We start from the raw sequence: 15974 nt of genomic DNA, 5'->3' as shown, positions 1-15974 counted from the left end.
GTGCATTGTGTAACTTCACATTTAGACATTATACTAAACGTGTTTACTGCACCATACTAAAACTATTTACTGTTTACTGAGTATTATTATCATTCTCATTTTATAATTAAGGAACCTGGTACACATATTTTTTCACAATTTTACTGAAGTATCATAAGTTACAATTCTGTTATTTTTATTTTTCATGCATATACTGTTCCAAACACAAACATTTTAAGCAATTTGTTTAGGGGTATTCAATCAGGAGCTGAATTCCTAAGGCCAAATCTTAATATGTATGTTGCATTGAATAAGTCATTATACTTCATTAAGATGTGGAGGGGCCAGAGAGATAGCATGGAGGTAAGGTATTTTTCTTGCATGCAGAAAGGTGGTGGTTTGAATCTCGGCATCCTATATGGTCCTCTGAGCCTGCCAGGAGCGATTTCTGAGCGTAGAGCCAAGAGTAACTCCTGAGCACTGCCGGGTGTGACCCAAAAAAAAAACAAAACAAAACAAACAAAAAAAAAGGAGAAAAAAAAGATGTGGAGATTTTAAAGTTATGATAATAGTATCAGAATCCTCTGTTAGTAAAGTAACAATGTAATGCCTGTATTCCATTCTAGAAATCTGAAACAAAAATCTTTGGAGCATGACACCAGATCCTAGATGATTATAATGGGCAAAGTTTGAACATCATTGCCACAGATTTTTTTTTAATGACAGCATTTTAATAAAATTAAATAATGAGCAGGAGCAACAGTACAGCAGGTAGAGTGTTTGCTTTGCATGAAGCTAACTGGGGTTTGATCCCAGGGTACCCCATCTGGTTCATTGAGTCCTGCCAGGAGTAATCCACACAGACAGGTGTGGATTAAACAATTAAATGAAATTTATTATATGAGAATCTCTGACAGTTCTCTGAGGTTTAGGAATTTCTTAGCCATGTATTTTTGGGGCCGGAGGTAAGTCATTTGCCTTACACGTGGTCGACATAGGACACACCCTGGTTCAAATCCCAGCATCCCATACAGTCCCCCCAGCCTGCCAGGAGCAATTTCTGAGCTCAGAGCCAGAAGTAACCCCTGAGCGATGCCGTGTGTGACCTCCTCCCCCCCCCAAAAAAAAAACCCCAAAACAAAAAAAAGGGTTTTGTTGTTTTTTAAATTTTTATTTTATTGAAACCATTGGGATTTACAAAATTCTTCATAGTTGGGTTTCAGACATACAATGAATCAGGGCCACTCCCACCACCAGTGTTGACCTCCCTCCACCAATGTTCCCCAAATGCATTTCATACCACTCCTCCTGACCACCAGTCTGCCAGTATAACAGGCCCATTTTAAGTTTAGATTGTTAAAGTTTGGGTCTCTTGATTCCATTGATGTTGCCTTTGGCTTGAATATTTAGTTTTGTCCTTTCTTAGCACCTGAGATCACTTGGCCCCTGGCCCCATCCTTTCATATTTGTGTTTCTCCTCTTCCACTCAGTTTTCTTCTCCTTACTATACTCTAAGGCAAAAGGTATTTGAGACAACTCCCATTTAGACCATTGCATTTCTTCATGCAGTTCTTCTAAATGCCACATGTAAGGGATATCATTCTATATTTATCTTTCTTCTTCTGGCTTACTTCATTTAATATAATATTTTCTAGTTCCTTCCATGTTGCTGCCAATTGCATGATTGGATTCTTCCTAACAGCTATGTATTACATCTTCATGATCTATATATCTGTTGTTGGACATCTAGGTTGATTTCACGTTTTAGCTATTGTAGTGAGTGCTGCAGTGAATAGAGGTCTGCATACATTCTTTTGGATTCATGTTTTTCTGTCCTGGGGATAGATATACAAAAGAGGGATTGCTTAGTCGTACTCAAATTTGAGTTTACTGAGAACTCTCCATACTTCTTTCCACAGGGGTTACACAAGGCAGCATTCCCATCAGCAGTGGATGAGAGCTCCTTTCTCACCACATCTCTGCCCACACATATTATTCCCAATACTTTTATTTTATTTATTTGTTTTGTTTTTATTTTGACCAAAGTGGATTACAAATCTTTCACTGTAATTTTTTAGGTACATCGTGATATTGAATCAGGGGCACTCCCACCACCAATGTTGCCCTCCCTCCACCCCTGTTCCCAGCATGCATCCCACATCCCCCTCCTTTCCCACTCAGGTTGCTAGTATAAGTAGTCCCCTCTGTGTCTAGCATGACTGATCATTTTTTAATTTCTACTTAATGTTCATACAACTGACTGGTCTTGGTATCCTCCATTATTTCCCTCTCAATTTGTGAGGCAAGATAAGATGGTTCAAATTATGTGGTTCTGTTTGAAAAAAAATAAATAAAATGGGTCAAAAATCAAACAAGCAAAAAATGGGAGAGGTCTTTCTAGAGGCTATAAGTATCAGTTTAAGAGAAAAAAGGGAAAAAGGGAGAAACCTAACAACAATACTAAAAAAAATTTTAAAAAATCAAACAAAAAACTCAAAAAGCACCACAGCAATAAAGATACCAACCACCAATAACCAGTGTTCTGAAATAAAAACAAAACAAAACAAAGCACACACAAAAAAGAAAACCCACATGAAAAAAAAACAAGCAACAAATAACAATAACAAAACAAAACAAAAGTTAATTTGTGCTTCTCCATCTCTCTTTTTTTTTCTTGCATAGGCACAGTAAATATTGGGGAAATTAGAAAAAGAATTCTCTTGGCCTAAGAGATACAGGGTTTCAAGTATTCCTTGAAGTATACTGTTATGGGAATAACTACAGACTCTATACATGTTCTTTTACTCTCCCCTTGGTCCTTTGGTGGTGTCTGGAAATTTTTGGCTCCATCATGGATGATAAAATCCTGCCTCTGTAGTTAGAGATCTTGGTATTTGCACAGGTCCAAGGATGGAGCCTAGGATGGAGTCTTTATAGTTCTAGGAGTTCTGTTCCATCATTGTTGTTTTAATCAGACGTTTGTAATTGGTTTTTGCCCTGATCCTAGGATGAAGCATAGAATAGAGTCTTTCCTTATGTTTCTAGAAGATCTGCTCAGTTGCAGTTGTCTCATTCAGACCTCTGGAGTTAGAAATCTTGGTTTTTGTACAAATCATAGGCCAAGGCCTAGACTAGGGTCTTTTTTTATTGGTCTCAGGGTAAGTTCTGCCCAGTCATGGTTATCACAGTCAGTCTTCTGTAGATATTGAAGTTGGCTTTTGTGCCAATCAAAGAGTGACATGTCTTCTGAATTCATCTTATTGTTAGGAGGTGAGATAAGACAACCTGCTCTTAGTCCAAGTTGTTGCCATTTCCTCATTATGAGAATGTCATATCAAAACCAGTGCATGTTGGTGTCAGAGCAGTATTAAGAATGTCCCAGAGGGAGCTGTTGCAAGAACTGTGTCAGTTCTATGTCTGAGATCTAGGGTTCAGGGTTGGACTGTCACTGTCTAATCACATGGAATCTAAATTAGGACCACATGACATAAGTTCAAGGTGGGAGGGGCCCCTATATTGTAAAGTATATGAGTTCCTATCCATAGTAGATAAGAGCTTGTTTCAATATAGAAAATTTCCCTTTTTTTTAGTATGCCTTTGCAAGAAGAAATGGTGGTATATTATATTGCTGATGCATTTAGGGGTGAGAGTGTCAGGCTCCATCATCTTTGTGCCTTGGTTTTGACCTGAGCTATTATCCTTGGCAAGACTTTTTTCTTGTAGGTTTTTGTATCAAGAAAAACCAAAACAGGTGGAGTTAAGGAAGAAGAGAAAACAGAAATGAAACTCTATATATACACACATATTTATAAAGGAAAAAATAAATAAAAGTAAGTTTAAAAATATTAATGTTCCCAATACTTTTAATATGAGTGATCCTCACTGGTGTAAGGTGATATTTCATTGTCTTTCCGGTTTTAGAATAGCACACCTGCTGTGGTCTTGGCCAGTGAGTATCATTAACAGGACACTATCATTAACACAGTAGATAGCTCAATAAAAATGGGGAGGGAGAAGTAATTCATATTCTCAAAGATACATAAAGAAGTGCTTATAAGAAGGTAGGTATCCTGGATCTGTAAGGATAGTGGCTTAAGAATAAATTTCACTCCTTTCCTCCCCCTCCAGACCAGTTAAAATTGAGAAACTCTTAAAGCAGAAGTGAGGATGGGGGGGGGGGAGTGTGAACAGAAAAGGCATCAGAGAAAAGGCTGAACATTTTTATAATTCCTAAAATCTCTGAGTACATGGGCTCTGATTAAAGACCCAGCAACCAAATGGCAATCCTACTAACCATGATTGTTTTCATTTAAAATTTTGTATTAGTTTTGGTGCTTAGAGAACCATGAAGTGTCTGGAATAGAACCTGAGTCTCCTGCATACAAAGCATATTTTAAGTTCTCTCAGCCCATTGAGCTGTCATTCCAGAACTCCAATATTGTTTCTCAAGAAAAAAAATCATTTTTAAGATTATGTAATTTTATAACTACTATCTCTGGTTGTCTTCTATTTTAAAGTTGTCAAAAAAATACACTTTGTGAGCATCCTAGAGAAAGGAAGTGGTGATGCCCAGGGTCAGGCATGGATTTACTAAGTTGTGGTAAATTTCTTCATAAGCCCCATTTCTTGGGTAGATTAGGGAAGCATGATAGATGATGGGTTGAGTGGGAGGAAGGGAAGTAGAAACAATGGATGTAAAATAACAAAATCTAATTTTTGAAAAAATATGTATAGCATCTGTCTCTGACATTTACTCGGCAATTGCAAATTACAAATATACTTCTATATTTCACCACAATAAGCCTACGAAGAAAATATTGTCCTCCAAAACAACATAAAACACAAGTATTCCAAGATACAAAAGTCTCTTGGTGGAGTGGAGTTGCTCTTAACTTTGGGTCCTAACCCTATCCCTAGATATTCATCTTCTAATGATTTTTTGCAACTACTCTTCACATGTTTATAGACTGACAGAAGACATTCATCTTAATACTCTATAACAAAATTTGAAGAGGGTCTGGAAGCCATCATATAAAATTGCAAGGAAAAAAACCTAACAAAATGGAAATCAGCACAAAAATGATTATGAATCTAGATACAAGTATTCCCTAAAAGTAGTGTTCTTATGAAGCCTTTCCTAATCCAAATGCCATCAAGTGAAGAAGCAATTATTACTAACTGGTAGAGCTAAATTAAATGGAAAAATGTTTGGAGTTCCCAGAACCCTCCTTCCTCCCAAATAACCCACTAATACATAAGACCAAAATGGCAATAGCATAGAAATAAAAGCAGGATCATTGTATATACCTAGCCTGTATGACATGCTAGAGGAAGAGCTCAGCAGTGCTGTTAGCTGCTCATTGAGAATGATTGTTGCCAGATGTTACAAAAACACTTGAGAAATGTTATACTTGCTTTTAATCCTTTGTCATAAAAGCAAATATCTTCTTCAGATTTCTTTGTTAGCAAAAATAGGTACTAATGTTGGTCTTTTAAAAAAGTAGTGGGCCGGAGAAATAGCATGGAGGTAGGGCATTTGTCTTTCATGCAGAAGGACGGTGGTTCGAATCCCGGCATCCCGCCAGGAGCGATTTCTGAGTGTAGAGCCAGGAGTAGCCCCTGAGTGCTGCCGGGTGTGACCCAAACACCCCCCCCCAAAAAAAAGAAAGTAGTGAGGAAAGCAAACTTTCAAAATATGGGTGAGAGATGCAATCTTGTTTACAAGATAAATTGTACTCATCTTTAGTTTACAGGCCACTGCAAAAACTGCCTTGCTTTCTACTACTTATAAGTGACTCTTCAGCATATCACTATGTGTTTTTAGTTATTTTTAATTTGCCTTTGAATTTATTTGCCCTTGAATTATTTGTATTTTAATTATATATTTGTATAATTTATAGAAACTTATCTTTCACTAATCTTGAATGCCAGTTTCACTTTTTTATTGATTTGTCAGAAAATTTCATTTATTTTGTCTTTATGCGTAATTATATGATTCTCAAAGTCTATTTCCCCTTAGCACTTTTCTTTATTTGCCTAAGTTGGCATACTCAGGGCTTAGCAAGTTTCAAGAAATTACATTTAAATTTAGGAATTCAATTAGATTTGATTGAGGCACCATGATTTACAATAATGCTATAATTTAGAAACATAATGTCACTGCTTTACACCCACCACCAGTGTGTCAATATCCTGCCAGGAGCCTCTAGGTTCTTTCCAATTCTCCTTTCCATCCAAGCAGTCTGAATTTTCTAATCAGACTTTCAAGGTCTGTTTTCATTGGCTATTGTCTATTGCCTTACACCGTTTCTTTATACTCAGTCCATGAGTAAGATCATTTAGTGTTTGTTCTCCTCTGACTCACTTTGCTCAGCACAAAACCCTAGACTTCCATCTAAGTTGCAGCGAGTTCCACTGTGTACATATACTACAGTTATTTTATTCACTGTTGTGGGTATTTGAATTGTTTCCAGATCATGGCTATTGTAAATAGTGCTACAATTAAAATAGAAATGCAAATGTGTTCTCAAATTAATGTTTTTGTGTTCCTGGAGAAGCCAAGGAATAGAATCACTGGTCACATAGACATTTTTAAAAAATGTTTTTAGTCTACCCACTTAGTATTTGTGGTAAAATAATATATTTGTGATTTTTGAGATAGAAATCAAGATACTCTTGAGCCTTACTATATATATGACTATTTGAGAATTAAGCAATTTTTCCTCCCCATAAACTAATGAAGTCTTAAAAAAAGCTAGTTTCCTAAAGGAAATAAAAATTGAGAAATTATAAAAATGTATAAAAGAAATAATTCTAGAATGTGATAAAAGAAGACAGACCACCTACTAGAGGCAAAAGAGGTGAGTGGGTAATTGACACAGAGACTATATCTTTGGTAAATAAATTTGGGAAAAGATGCTCCACAACATTAGGGATCAGAAAAAGAGGGACTACACTGAAATACTTACAGTATAAATTACTGAAAAAAATTAGGGATCAGAAAAAGGGGGACTACACTGAAATACTTACAGTATAAATTACTGAAAAAAAAATAGGAGTAGTGTATTTACTTGTATGCAAAGAATTATAAGTAGGGGGTATATCATTTCAGGCAGACGTCACCCAATATATGTTCCAAGGATGTTTAGTGGTCAGAGAGTACTTACTACTAGAGAGAAAACGTAAGGAATCCAGAAAAAGGAATGGGCAGATGAAGAGGCCACAAAGCAAAATGTCACAAGCAAGTAAAAGTTCATCTTATCAGTTCTTTATGACTTAGATATTCTATTTTTGGTAACTTATTGAAATGTTAGTGGCTGGCTTCAGTTCAAAGACAGCAAGCAGCTTTTCTACTGTGGCTTCTGAAGCATTGCTGTGTATGCTCCTATGCTCCATATTAAAGTGGTTCCAGTGGGCGCCAGAAGATAGCTGAGAAGCTTCAATTGTCTGCCAGGTAAATTCCTGACCAAGAGTTCATCAGTGCCCCGCCCCCCAAGCACACACCCACACTTTGACCATAATCAAACGCCAAGGCAATCCTGGCAGCTGCACTTGCCGTGATCTCCAGGGAGGAAAAATACGGCCTGAAAGAGAGCTCAAAAAGCTGGGGCATAGGCTTTGGATACAGAAGCCCTGGGTTCACTTCTCATTAGGCCATGATCCCTGAGCACCTCCAGGGTGCTCTAAGCACCTAACTGGTATTCGTGCCTGAACATTGCCTGATGTGGTCCTACTAACAAACAAACAAACTAAAATGGCTTCAGAGACTTCCATTTTTCTCATACCCACTCAATGTGCAAAAATAAAAAAATCTCAGAAATAGGTGTGGACTCTTACCCATTGCTGCTCGTGGGTGGGGTGAAATGGTCTTGCTATTTAGAAATAGACCATGGGATTATTTAGTGAAGTTGGATGTGGGTGTGCCCCGTGATGCAGCAGTCCCACAGCTAGCAATTTCACTGAGACTTGTACACAAATATTCACAGCAACATTCTTCATAATGACAAAAATAAAAATAGCCCAGTGACCCATCATGAAAATGAATAAAACGATATGTTCACATGGTAGGCATGAATAAATGTAACATGAAACTAATAATCAAGGGCAATAAAACTACATATATGGCATAATGTTTTTAAAAGTTAAATCAAGGCACAACGAGATATAATATATATTATACATGCATGTGCTTAAACCTCAAAGGGGTGAAAAAGGAAAAGGTAAATATTAAGTTCAAGATAGTGTTACATTTCCTGAGGCATAAAATACAAAGTGAATAGAACAACAGGTGGATTTGATGATATCTCAGTGTTTTGGGTGTTGGATAGTGGAATCTAGTTGCTCATGATAATATTCTGACTCTTAACTGTATATATGCCTCTTATCAAATATTGCATAATGGAATCATTTAATAAAATAAGAAAGCAAATAGTTTTTTGAAAAGAATTTGTAGGTTTAGGGGCTACTCCTATTGGTGTTCAGTAGACCTTGCAGTGCTGGGGACTGAAACCAGATTTTCATAATGTGAAAAATGGCACTTCCAAAGAATGCTCTCAATTTGTTGAACTCTCTCTCTTTCCCTCTTTCAGAAACACTCTTTGAGAATAAGTATAAAAATAACTTTTTCAGCAAGGCCTACGGCAACATGCTAATTGCTTAGACATTTTAATTATTTTAGATTTACAATACTATTTGAGTATAGTAAAAACTGTATTTGCTTTAGTGCAGGTAGGGAGAAAAGACACAGCACATATAAATATAAACATAAATACTCAAAGGGAATTCCTTCTGCAGTTTGTAGGTACCTTATGGGTTAGGAAGCACATAAGAACAGTGGGAGTAAGCAAGAAGAGTATGTTAAAGAATGGAGTAGTAGAACAGTGGGACAAAAGTGAGATTACAAAAATTGTTGAAAAAGAGGAAATGAAGGATGTAAATTGTAATCTTTTCCACATATTTAGTGACAAAATTACTGAAAGGAGGAAATTAGTTTCTTTTCCTACAGGAATCTTCAGGACAATTTCTTCCAGGTCTACTTTTTTTTTTTTTTTTTGGTGTCTTATTGCAAACAGTGAAAGACACAGGTCCAAAGTCAAACTTGTTTAATCATTTAAGAAAACTTCTGAGGTTTCACGTCTAGACTACAGACACACTAGGGCCTACTCATAGGAGGTGCTAAAAGTGTTATTTAGAGTTTCCTTTTATTTTGTTTTGTGTTTTGTATTCTAATAGCACCAGAGATGGTTATAAGGGTGTGTGCGATGGACCATGAATTGACACATGCAAGGCAAGTGCCTGAATCTCTGTATCATGTCAATATCATCCCTCAGTGCTTCATTATGTTCTCAATTTCAAGGTTATTTAAATCATTTTCAATTCCAATAATTACACTAGAATCTCGACAACAGACCACAATAAAACAAAACAATCCCTCCTATTGGCAAAACAAATACTGTTTAAAATAACTAGAAATGACAATACTTTTATTTTGTTTTTTGGGTGTGTGCTCAGGAGTTACTTTTGGCTCTACACTCAGAAATCACTTTTGACGGGCTTGGGGGACCATATGGGATGCCAGGGATAGAACTCAGGTTGGCCACCTGCAAGGCAAATGCCCTCCTGACTTTGCTATAGCTTTGGGCCAGAAAATGACAATACTTTTAAATTTATTTTATTGACCTATTGTAAAAGTTATTATCTGTAAGTTCTTCAAGGGCATGGATGGTTCCCTTCCTTCTCACCTAAAAAAACCCATATTGTAGGGGCTGGAGCGAAAGCCACAGGATAGGGCTTTTGCTTTGCAGGGACCAACACAGGACAGATGGTGGTTTGGTTCCAGCATCCCATATGGTCCCCGGAGCCTGCCAGGAGCAATTTCTGAGTATAGAGTCAGGAGTAACCCCTGAGCACCACCAGGTGTGACAAAAACAAAACAAAACAAAACAAAAAACAACAAAGAAAACCCTTATTACAGTGAAAGAGGGAAAGAAGTATGAAAGGTATAACCTTCCTCTGTGAGGTTCTATAGCTGCTGGGTAATCCCCTCAATGCTCTGTGCAAAACGCACCAACACATGTCTGTTCTAATATTCATTTGGATACAGTCAGTCTGCCTAAGTAGGCCCTCCAAGCCCTACCTAGAAGGCAGGTATTTATGTTTATGCATCTGTCTTCACAGCTGTGCATTAGATGTTGCATATTTCAGGGGCCCAGTAAATACTTACTGAACGCAAGAATAGAGCAAATGGTGAATAAAGCCATTAACTCCTGAGCACACACTCAAGAAGGTAATCAAGAAGGATGGACCACGGTTTGTTCCCCAGTGTCCCATCTGGTCCCTCAAGCTAGGAGCAATTTCTGATTGTATAGCCAGGAGTAACCCCTGAGTGTCACCGGGTGTGGCCCAAAAAGCAAAAAAGAAAGAAAAAAGAAGTAATTTTAAAAGCATACTTTTGAAAAAGGCTTTTTATTGGAGCAAATGTTTATTTCAGAAGCTATTTAAAAAATATTGTCCCTAGATCATGTCTGGTACTCAGTCCAAATAATTGTGTATGTGTTTGAATGTATGCCTAATACTTAGATGCCACAAGTAATTCTTTGCAATCTATAGCTCTGGAAGTAAGGTTTACTCAAAAAATCAATAAAGCTGCATCTCCTCAGGTATAAATTGCTTAAATCCTTTCAGATACACAAACAGAAGGTAAATAATCTAAAATTAACCATTCTTTTAATGAAAACCATGCTTCTTCATACACAAGTTCTGCTCATGTGGGCTCACAAGGGCTGTAACTCCAGACTCTCCAAGGGCAATGTTATCGCTTAGGAGTGTTTCACAAGAAATGTGAGACGTTTTCCATTTGCATTTTACAGCTCCATGTAAGAAGGTTCAGAAAGGGAGGAGGAGGGAAGATACTAAGCAATAACATCTGCAGGCGGCAATCTTTCACGAAGCACTTTCACATGCTCCTAGCTCTCACTACATAGAACACAGGGCATGATGATTCTCAATTCATCCCCAGATTTTTACAGGTTAGAAAACTGCGGTTGCAAAAAAATCTTCGCGAGGGTTCGCCCAGGCCACAGAGACTTGCTTATGGCTATTAAAGAAGTCATCCTGGGCACTTGTTAAAAACAACGAAGACTTTATTGAAGACGCTCGCAAGAGGGGGAAAAAAGTTGCACGCAACCCTGATCGTGGTGCAACAGATCGTGGGTGATCTATAGCCAAACACAGAAACACACTTGAGGGAAAGTAGGGAGGTCGTGGGTGGAAAATCACCAGGAGGAAAAGTCAAGGGTGGGGTGACTCAGGTCTCGGACTTACGAAGCAATGAGATTTTTTTTTTATTGTTGTTGATTTTGGGGGGTGCTCAGGGCTCACACCTTGTAATAATAATACACAGGGGAGACCCTATGGGGTGCAGGGGATCGAACCCGAGTCGATTGGTTGCAAAGCAAAATTAAGTTGCCCCCTACCCCTTGCATTATCGCTCTGGCTCCGGGATAAAAAAAAAAAAATCTGATCGTAGCTGAATGCCAATCAGGTCTCAATAGTGGGGTGATGACAGAGCACTTTCCGTGCCCACACAGGGCTCGCCCGGGCCAACCTGCTTTCCCAGGTGGAGGCCGAGGCGAAACTGAAGGTTCACAAAGAGCCTAATCCAGTTCAGAGAAGTCTCGGCCCTTCACTGCCTGCCCTGCATCTCTAGCAGCCCAGCAGCGGGTCCTGTAGAATCCGAGGCTTCAGATTCTTTCCTGCGAAAGCAGCCACAACCCGCGGCCCAGTCTGAGAGACAGAGAGGCCAGAAACGGGATTCGGTGACCCGCAGAGCCGCGAGCCCAGCCGGAGCAACGCCCCTCGTAGCACGCGGGAAGCGCCCCACGCGCAGCCGTGCGAGCTCGCGTCAGGCTCGGGGGCGTGGCCTAAGGGGCGTGGCCTCGGCGCGGATTGGTCACCCCTTCAAGCCGAGGTCCCGCCCTCTTGATCTGGAGGGCGTGGCATGCTCGCTGATTGGCTGGCGCCTGGACCCGGGAGGGTGGGGCGTGGCGTCTCCTCCCTAGCGGCCAGCCTGCGGGAGGCCCGGCGCAGGCCGGTCCAGTGGTGCGGGCGGGCGGGCTGGCGGGAGGGGCCTTGCGCGCGTTCCTCCTCCCTCCGTCAGGATCTCTCTCCATCCTTCAAGTACTGCCTCGCCGCCCCGCCTGCGGGGGAGAGAGAGAGAAAGCGAGCGAGCCCGGAGCTGCAAAGGAGGCTCGCCAGGCTGGAGCGAGAGAAGGCCTGAGGCTCACCGAGGCGCCGCAGTTGCTCGTCCGAGCGCGGGAGTCGGCTGTGCAGGGGGTCTCGGACGCCATTGTGACGGGGCAGCGTTGCACCCGGCGGGCCACCCTCGGGTGCTTCTCCCCGCGCGGCCGGGAAGCGTCATAATCCGCAGCGTCCGCCTGGCTTTGGGAAGCCCCGGCCGGATTTGGGGACGACCCGGTGGCCGCCCCGCGCGCCGTCCGCGCCGAGACCATGTTCGACAAGACGCGCTTGCCGTACGTGGCCCTCGATGTCTTCTGCGTGCTGCTGGGTACGTGCGCGGTGGGCTTACCTGTCCGCCTGCCTGCCCGCGGCCCGCTGCTGTTCTGGAAGGGGGCGTGTGTGGGGGCGAGGGGGTGTGTTTGGGGAGGGACGTGCACGCCTCGGCTGAGGGGACACTTGCAGGGGACGCTTCTGCAACCCCGGGGGGACCCCCCACCCCGCTTTGCAGCCTGCACTCCGGACTCCCGCGTGGCCGCCTGCTGTCTGTCTGTCTGTCTGTCTGTCTGGGGCCGCCGAGCCCAGCCTGGCTTGGGGCGGACGCTGCGCGCGACGCCCTCTGCGCTCTGCACCCCTGGCTGCTGCCTCTGTTTCCCTGTTCCTCTCCTACAAGAACCTAGAACCTAGCGGGGGTTCCCTCCCACCCCTCTCGCACCCCACCGTCTCTGACCGGCGGGAACGCAACGCAGCGCAGTTTTTTCCATCTATAAAAGGCTAGAACACTCCTAATTAGCGAGGCGTTTCCAGGTTGTAAATTGTCAGGTTTGCAAGTAGGTGCAAGGATGCCAGGTTTCTGCCTGTAGGTCAGAAGCAAGCTGGCTATTTTTTTTTTTTTTTTAATTTGGACGGTGGAGTGAGCACCCCAGATCCAAATCTGCCCAGCCCTGCTCCGAGGTAGCTAGTTTAGCTAGCCTCTCATTTTTTTTCATTTTTTCAGTCAGAGGGCAGAGCCCGATAGGAGCTACAAGCTCTAACCTACAGAGCTGGAGTCGGATAAGGCGAGGGCAGAAAGAACTTTCACCTTTCTGGACGGCAGCTTTGTGGCAAGCTCTTCACGTGTTCAGGAAAACAAACTAGAAGTGAGCAAGCCCAGGATTTGCTTAGTTTTAGATCCTGAGAAGGCAGCCCAGTGATATCCATGGCCAGTTCTGGGCTGGCCAGCAGATATAAACTGGTAGCATCAACACGGAAGGCTGCATAAGGATTTCTACAGGCATCAGAACACCCCTTCCTCCCAGGTTAACCCTCTGACCTCTCCCAGCCTTAAATGGATCATTTGCATTCAACTCTTCCTTGCAGTCTTGTTGATGTTTTATAAATGACGTGGGGTTGAGGGGAAAAAATTCTCAAGCAGTGATCAGGGTCAGGACCCCACCAGGCATTCTCATCTCAGCTAATTAGGCAGGTGATATTAACCCATCACTTCCATATATTGTCTTTTGTCAGTATGACATAGCTCCTCCATCCTGTGGTATTTGATGTATAAAAGCAAAGCAAAAACCATGCCTTTTCTGTAGACCAAGCACTGAACTCGAGTGAACTAAACATGGGACTAAAATTATACTGCTCTGAGGTAGCTTAAAGTAATGTCATTCAACACAAGCCATCTAGTAGATCTGTGTTTTGTTTCTTTAAGTTCACATACCTCCATGTCTGTAGAGATAAGAGAAATTTCATTGCTGCATTGGGATCTGAAAGTTGCAGGATTGATGATAGGTCTCTAAAAGTTAAAATTGTGTTTGTAATTTTTTAAATGTCTTTGACAATTGTGGGAAAGCTAGCCTTTGAGACATAGATATTAATACATTTTGAAAAAAAGATTCTTGAACTATTTGAAACACGTTTGTACCTTTTGTATTGCTAGCGTTTTTTTTTTTAATAATTTTAAACACAGGATTTCTTTTTTCTTAAGGAGAAAATGAAGTACTCAGTTAACTTTTTGTATATAAAATGACATTAGACTTATAACATCTACTCTTCATTATAAGGAGACTGCTAGAGACATAAGAATTTTTCTTGAGTTTTTGTACAACAGTTTTTTTTTTATCATTAAATGCACTTTTTGTGTGAATATAATTCTTTGTAAATTTACCACACTGACAACAAGGAGATTGGCAGCCTAAAATAATGATAGCTCAATGAGAGTTATCATCTTGCGTTAACTTTTTTCTTTTCAGTGGGGAATCTACAAGAGTCAGCTATACTAACAAAAGATGATTTAAGCACTTCATAAATACAGGGTAGTGTGAAAGTGATTCATAATTATGATGTAACTATATTCCAGGTTCTGTTAATGACCACCCCAACATCATACAGTATATCCATTTTAATATGATGATGATGTTATATGATTGTGTTACATGGCTAATTTATAATTTTACAAAAGATAATGTCTGTTGAGGTATGTGGGTGCATGTACCTGTATATGCAGTCTATTCCTAGAAACATTCATTTCTCTATGTGATACACAAAAATTATAGGTTTCTTCAGTGGCTTTGATAAACCCTTAGAAAAAGGGAGATGTGGGGCCGGGCGGTGGCGCTGGAGGTAAGGTGCCTGCCTTACCTGCGCTAGCCTAGGAGACGGACCGCGGTTCGATCCCCCGGCGTCCCATATGGTCCCCCAAGCCAGGAGCGACTTCTGAGCGCATAGCCAGGAGTAACCCCTGAGCGTTACCGGGTGTGGCCCAAAAACCAAAAAAAAAAAAAAAAAGGGAGATGTGTCTTTCCTTAAATGGAACATAATATCATCTTTATTTGGGTGGTGTATATGCGTGTAAGTAAATGTATTGCTGGGGATAGAAACTTAAGGCTTTACATATATATAAAGTATGTTCTTTACTACTGAACTTTGTCCCCCAACCTCTGTAGTTCTTTAAGAAAAAATTTCATTAGCTATGATTTACAATATTATTGATAATTGAGCTTTAGGCATGTAATATTTTCAACATCAATCCCACCACCACGTGTCAACTTCCTTCCAGCAGTGCTACCATACTTCTTCCCTTCTACCCCCATTTACCACCTTGACAGGCATATTACAAAGTTCTGTGGCTGCATCTTTAGATCTCATGTTTTATGATGTTGAGTCTGTGCTTTTGATATATAACTATACCATTCTCCCACATCAATATAACAGAAGCCCTAAATCCTGTTCCCCATTACTTCACTTTAAGAAAAATAATTTGTGGGAGCCACATCCACTGGTGCTCAGAGGATATTAATGGACCTTCACTCAAGAATCTTTGCTTGCAGACCCAGGGGACCATATTGGTGCTGAAAATCAAAACTGTCAGCCATGTGCAAGGCATATGCCCTACCCACTGTACAATGTCTCTAGTCCCTACTTCCCCTTTTCATCTTCTTCATTCCCCTCTTGATTTTTTTCTTTCTTTCTCTGGCCTTCTTTTTTTTTGGGGGGGGGTCACACCCAGCAATGCTCAGGTGTTACTCCTGGCTCTATGCTCAGAAATTGCCCCTGAAAGGCTCGGGGGACCATATAGGATGCCGGAATTTGAACCACCATCCTTCTGCATGCAAGGCAAACGCCTTACCTCCATGCTCTTTTTCCAGCCCTCTGTCCTTTCTAAACTCTTAGGCCAAGGGTGATCTAGGCATTTCCCCTTTACTACATTACATTTTCTCATCCAGTTATTCTGTATCCCACAGATAAATGACACCATCCTGTGTGTATCTTTTTTC

At 40.9% G+C, this 15974-nt stretch overlaps 1 protein-coding gene across 2 annotated transcripts in view; it reads left to right on the top strand.

The window, feature by feature from the left end:
- The first annotated feature begins 12272 nt into the window (after window positions 1–12272).
- Window positions 12273–15974, top strand: part of PLPP1 (phospholipid phosphatase 1) — a 73987-nt gene continuing 70285 nt past the window's right edge. For both annotated transcript variants that reach the window (XM_049768130.1, XM_049768129.1), the window contains exon 1: window positions 12273–12544. In XM_049768130.1, the coding sequence (XP_049624087.1) occupies window positions 12487–12544 (58 nt within the window). In that variant the 5' untranslated portion in view covers window positions 12273–12486. The remainder of the gene's footprint in view (window positions 12545–15974) is intronic.

This window comes from Suncus etruscus, chromosome 2 (genome assembly GCF_024139225.1).
Source record: "Suncus etruscus isolate mSunEtr1 chromosome 2, mSunEtr1.pri.cur, whole genome shotgun sequence".
In the NCBI taxonomy this organism is placed as follows: Eukaryota; Metazoa; Chordata; class Mammalia; order Eulipotyphla; family Soricidae; genus Suncus; species Suncus etruscus.
This window is presented reverse-complemented; position numbering and strand designations above follow the sequence as displayed.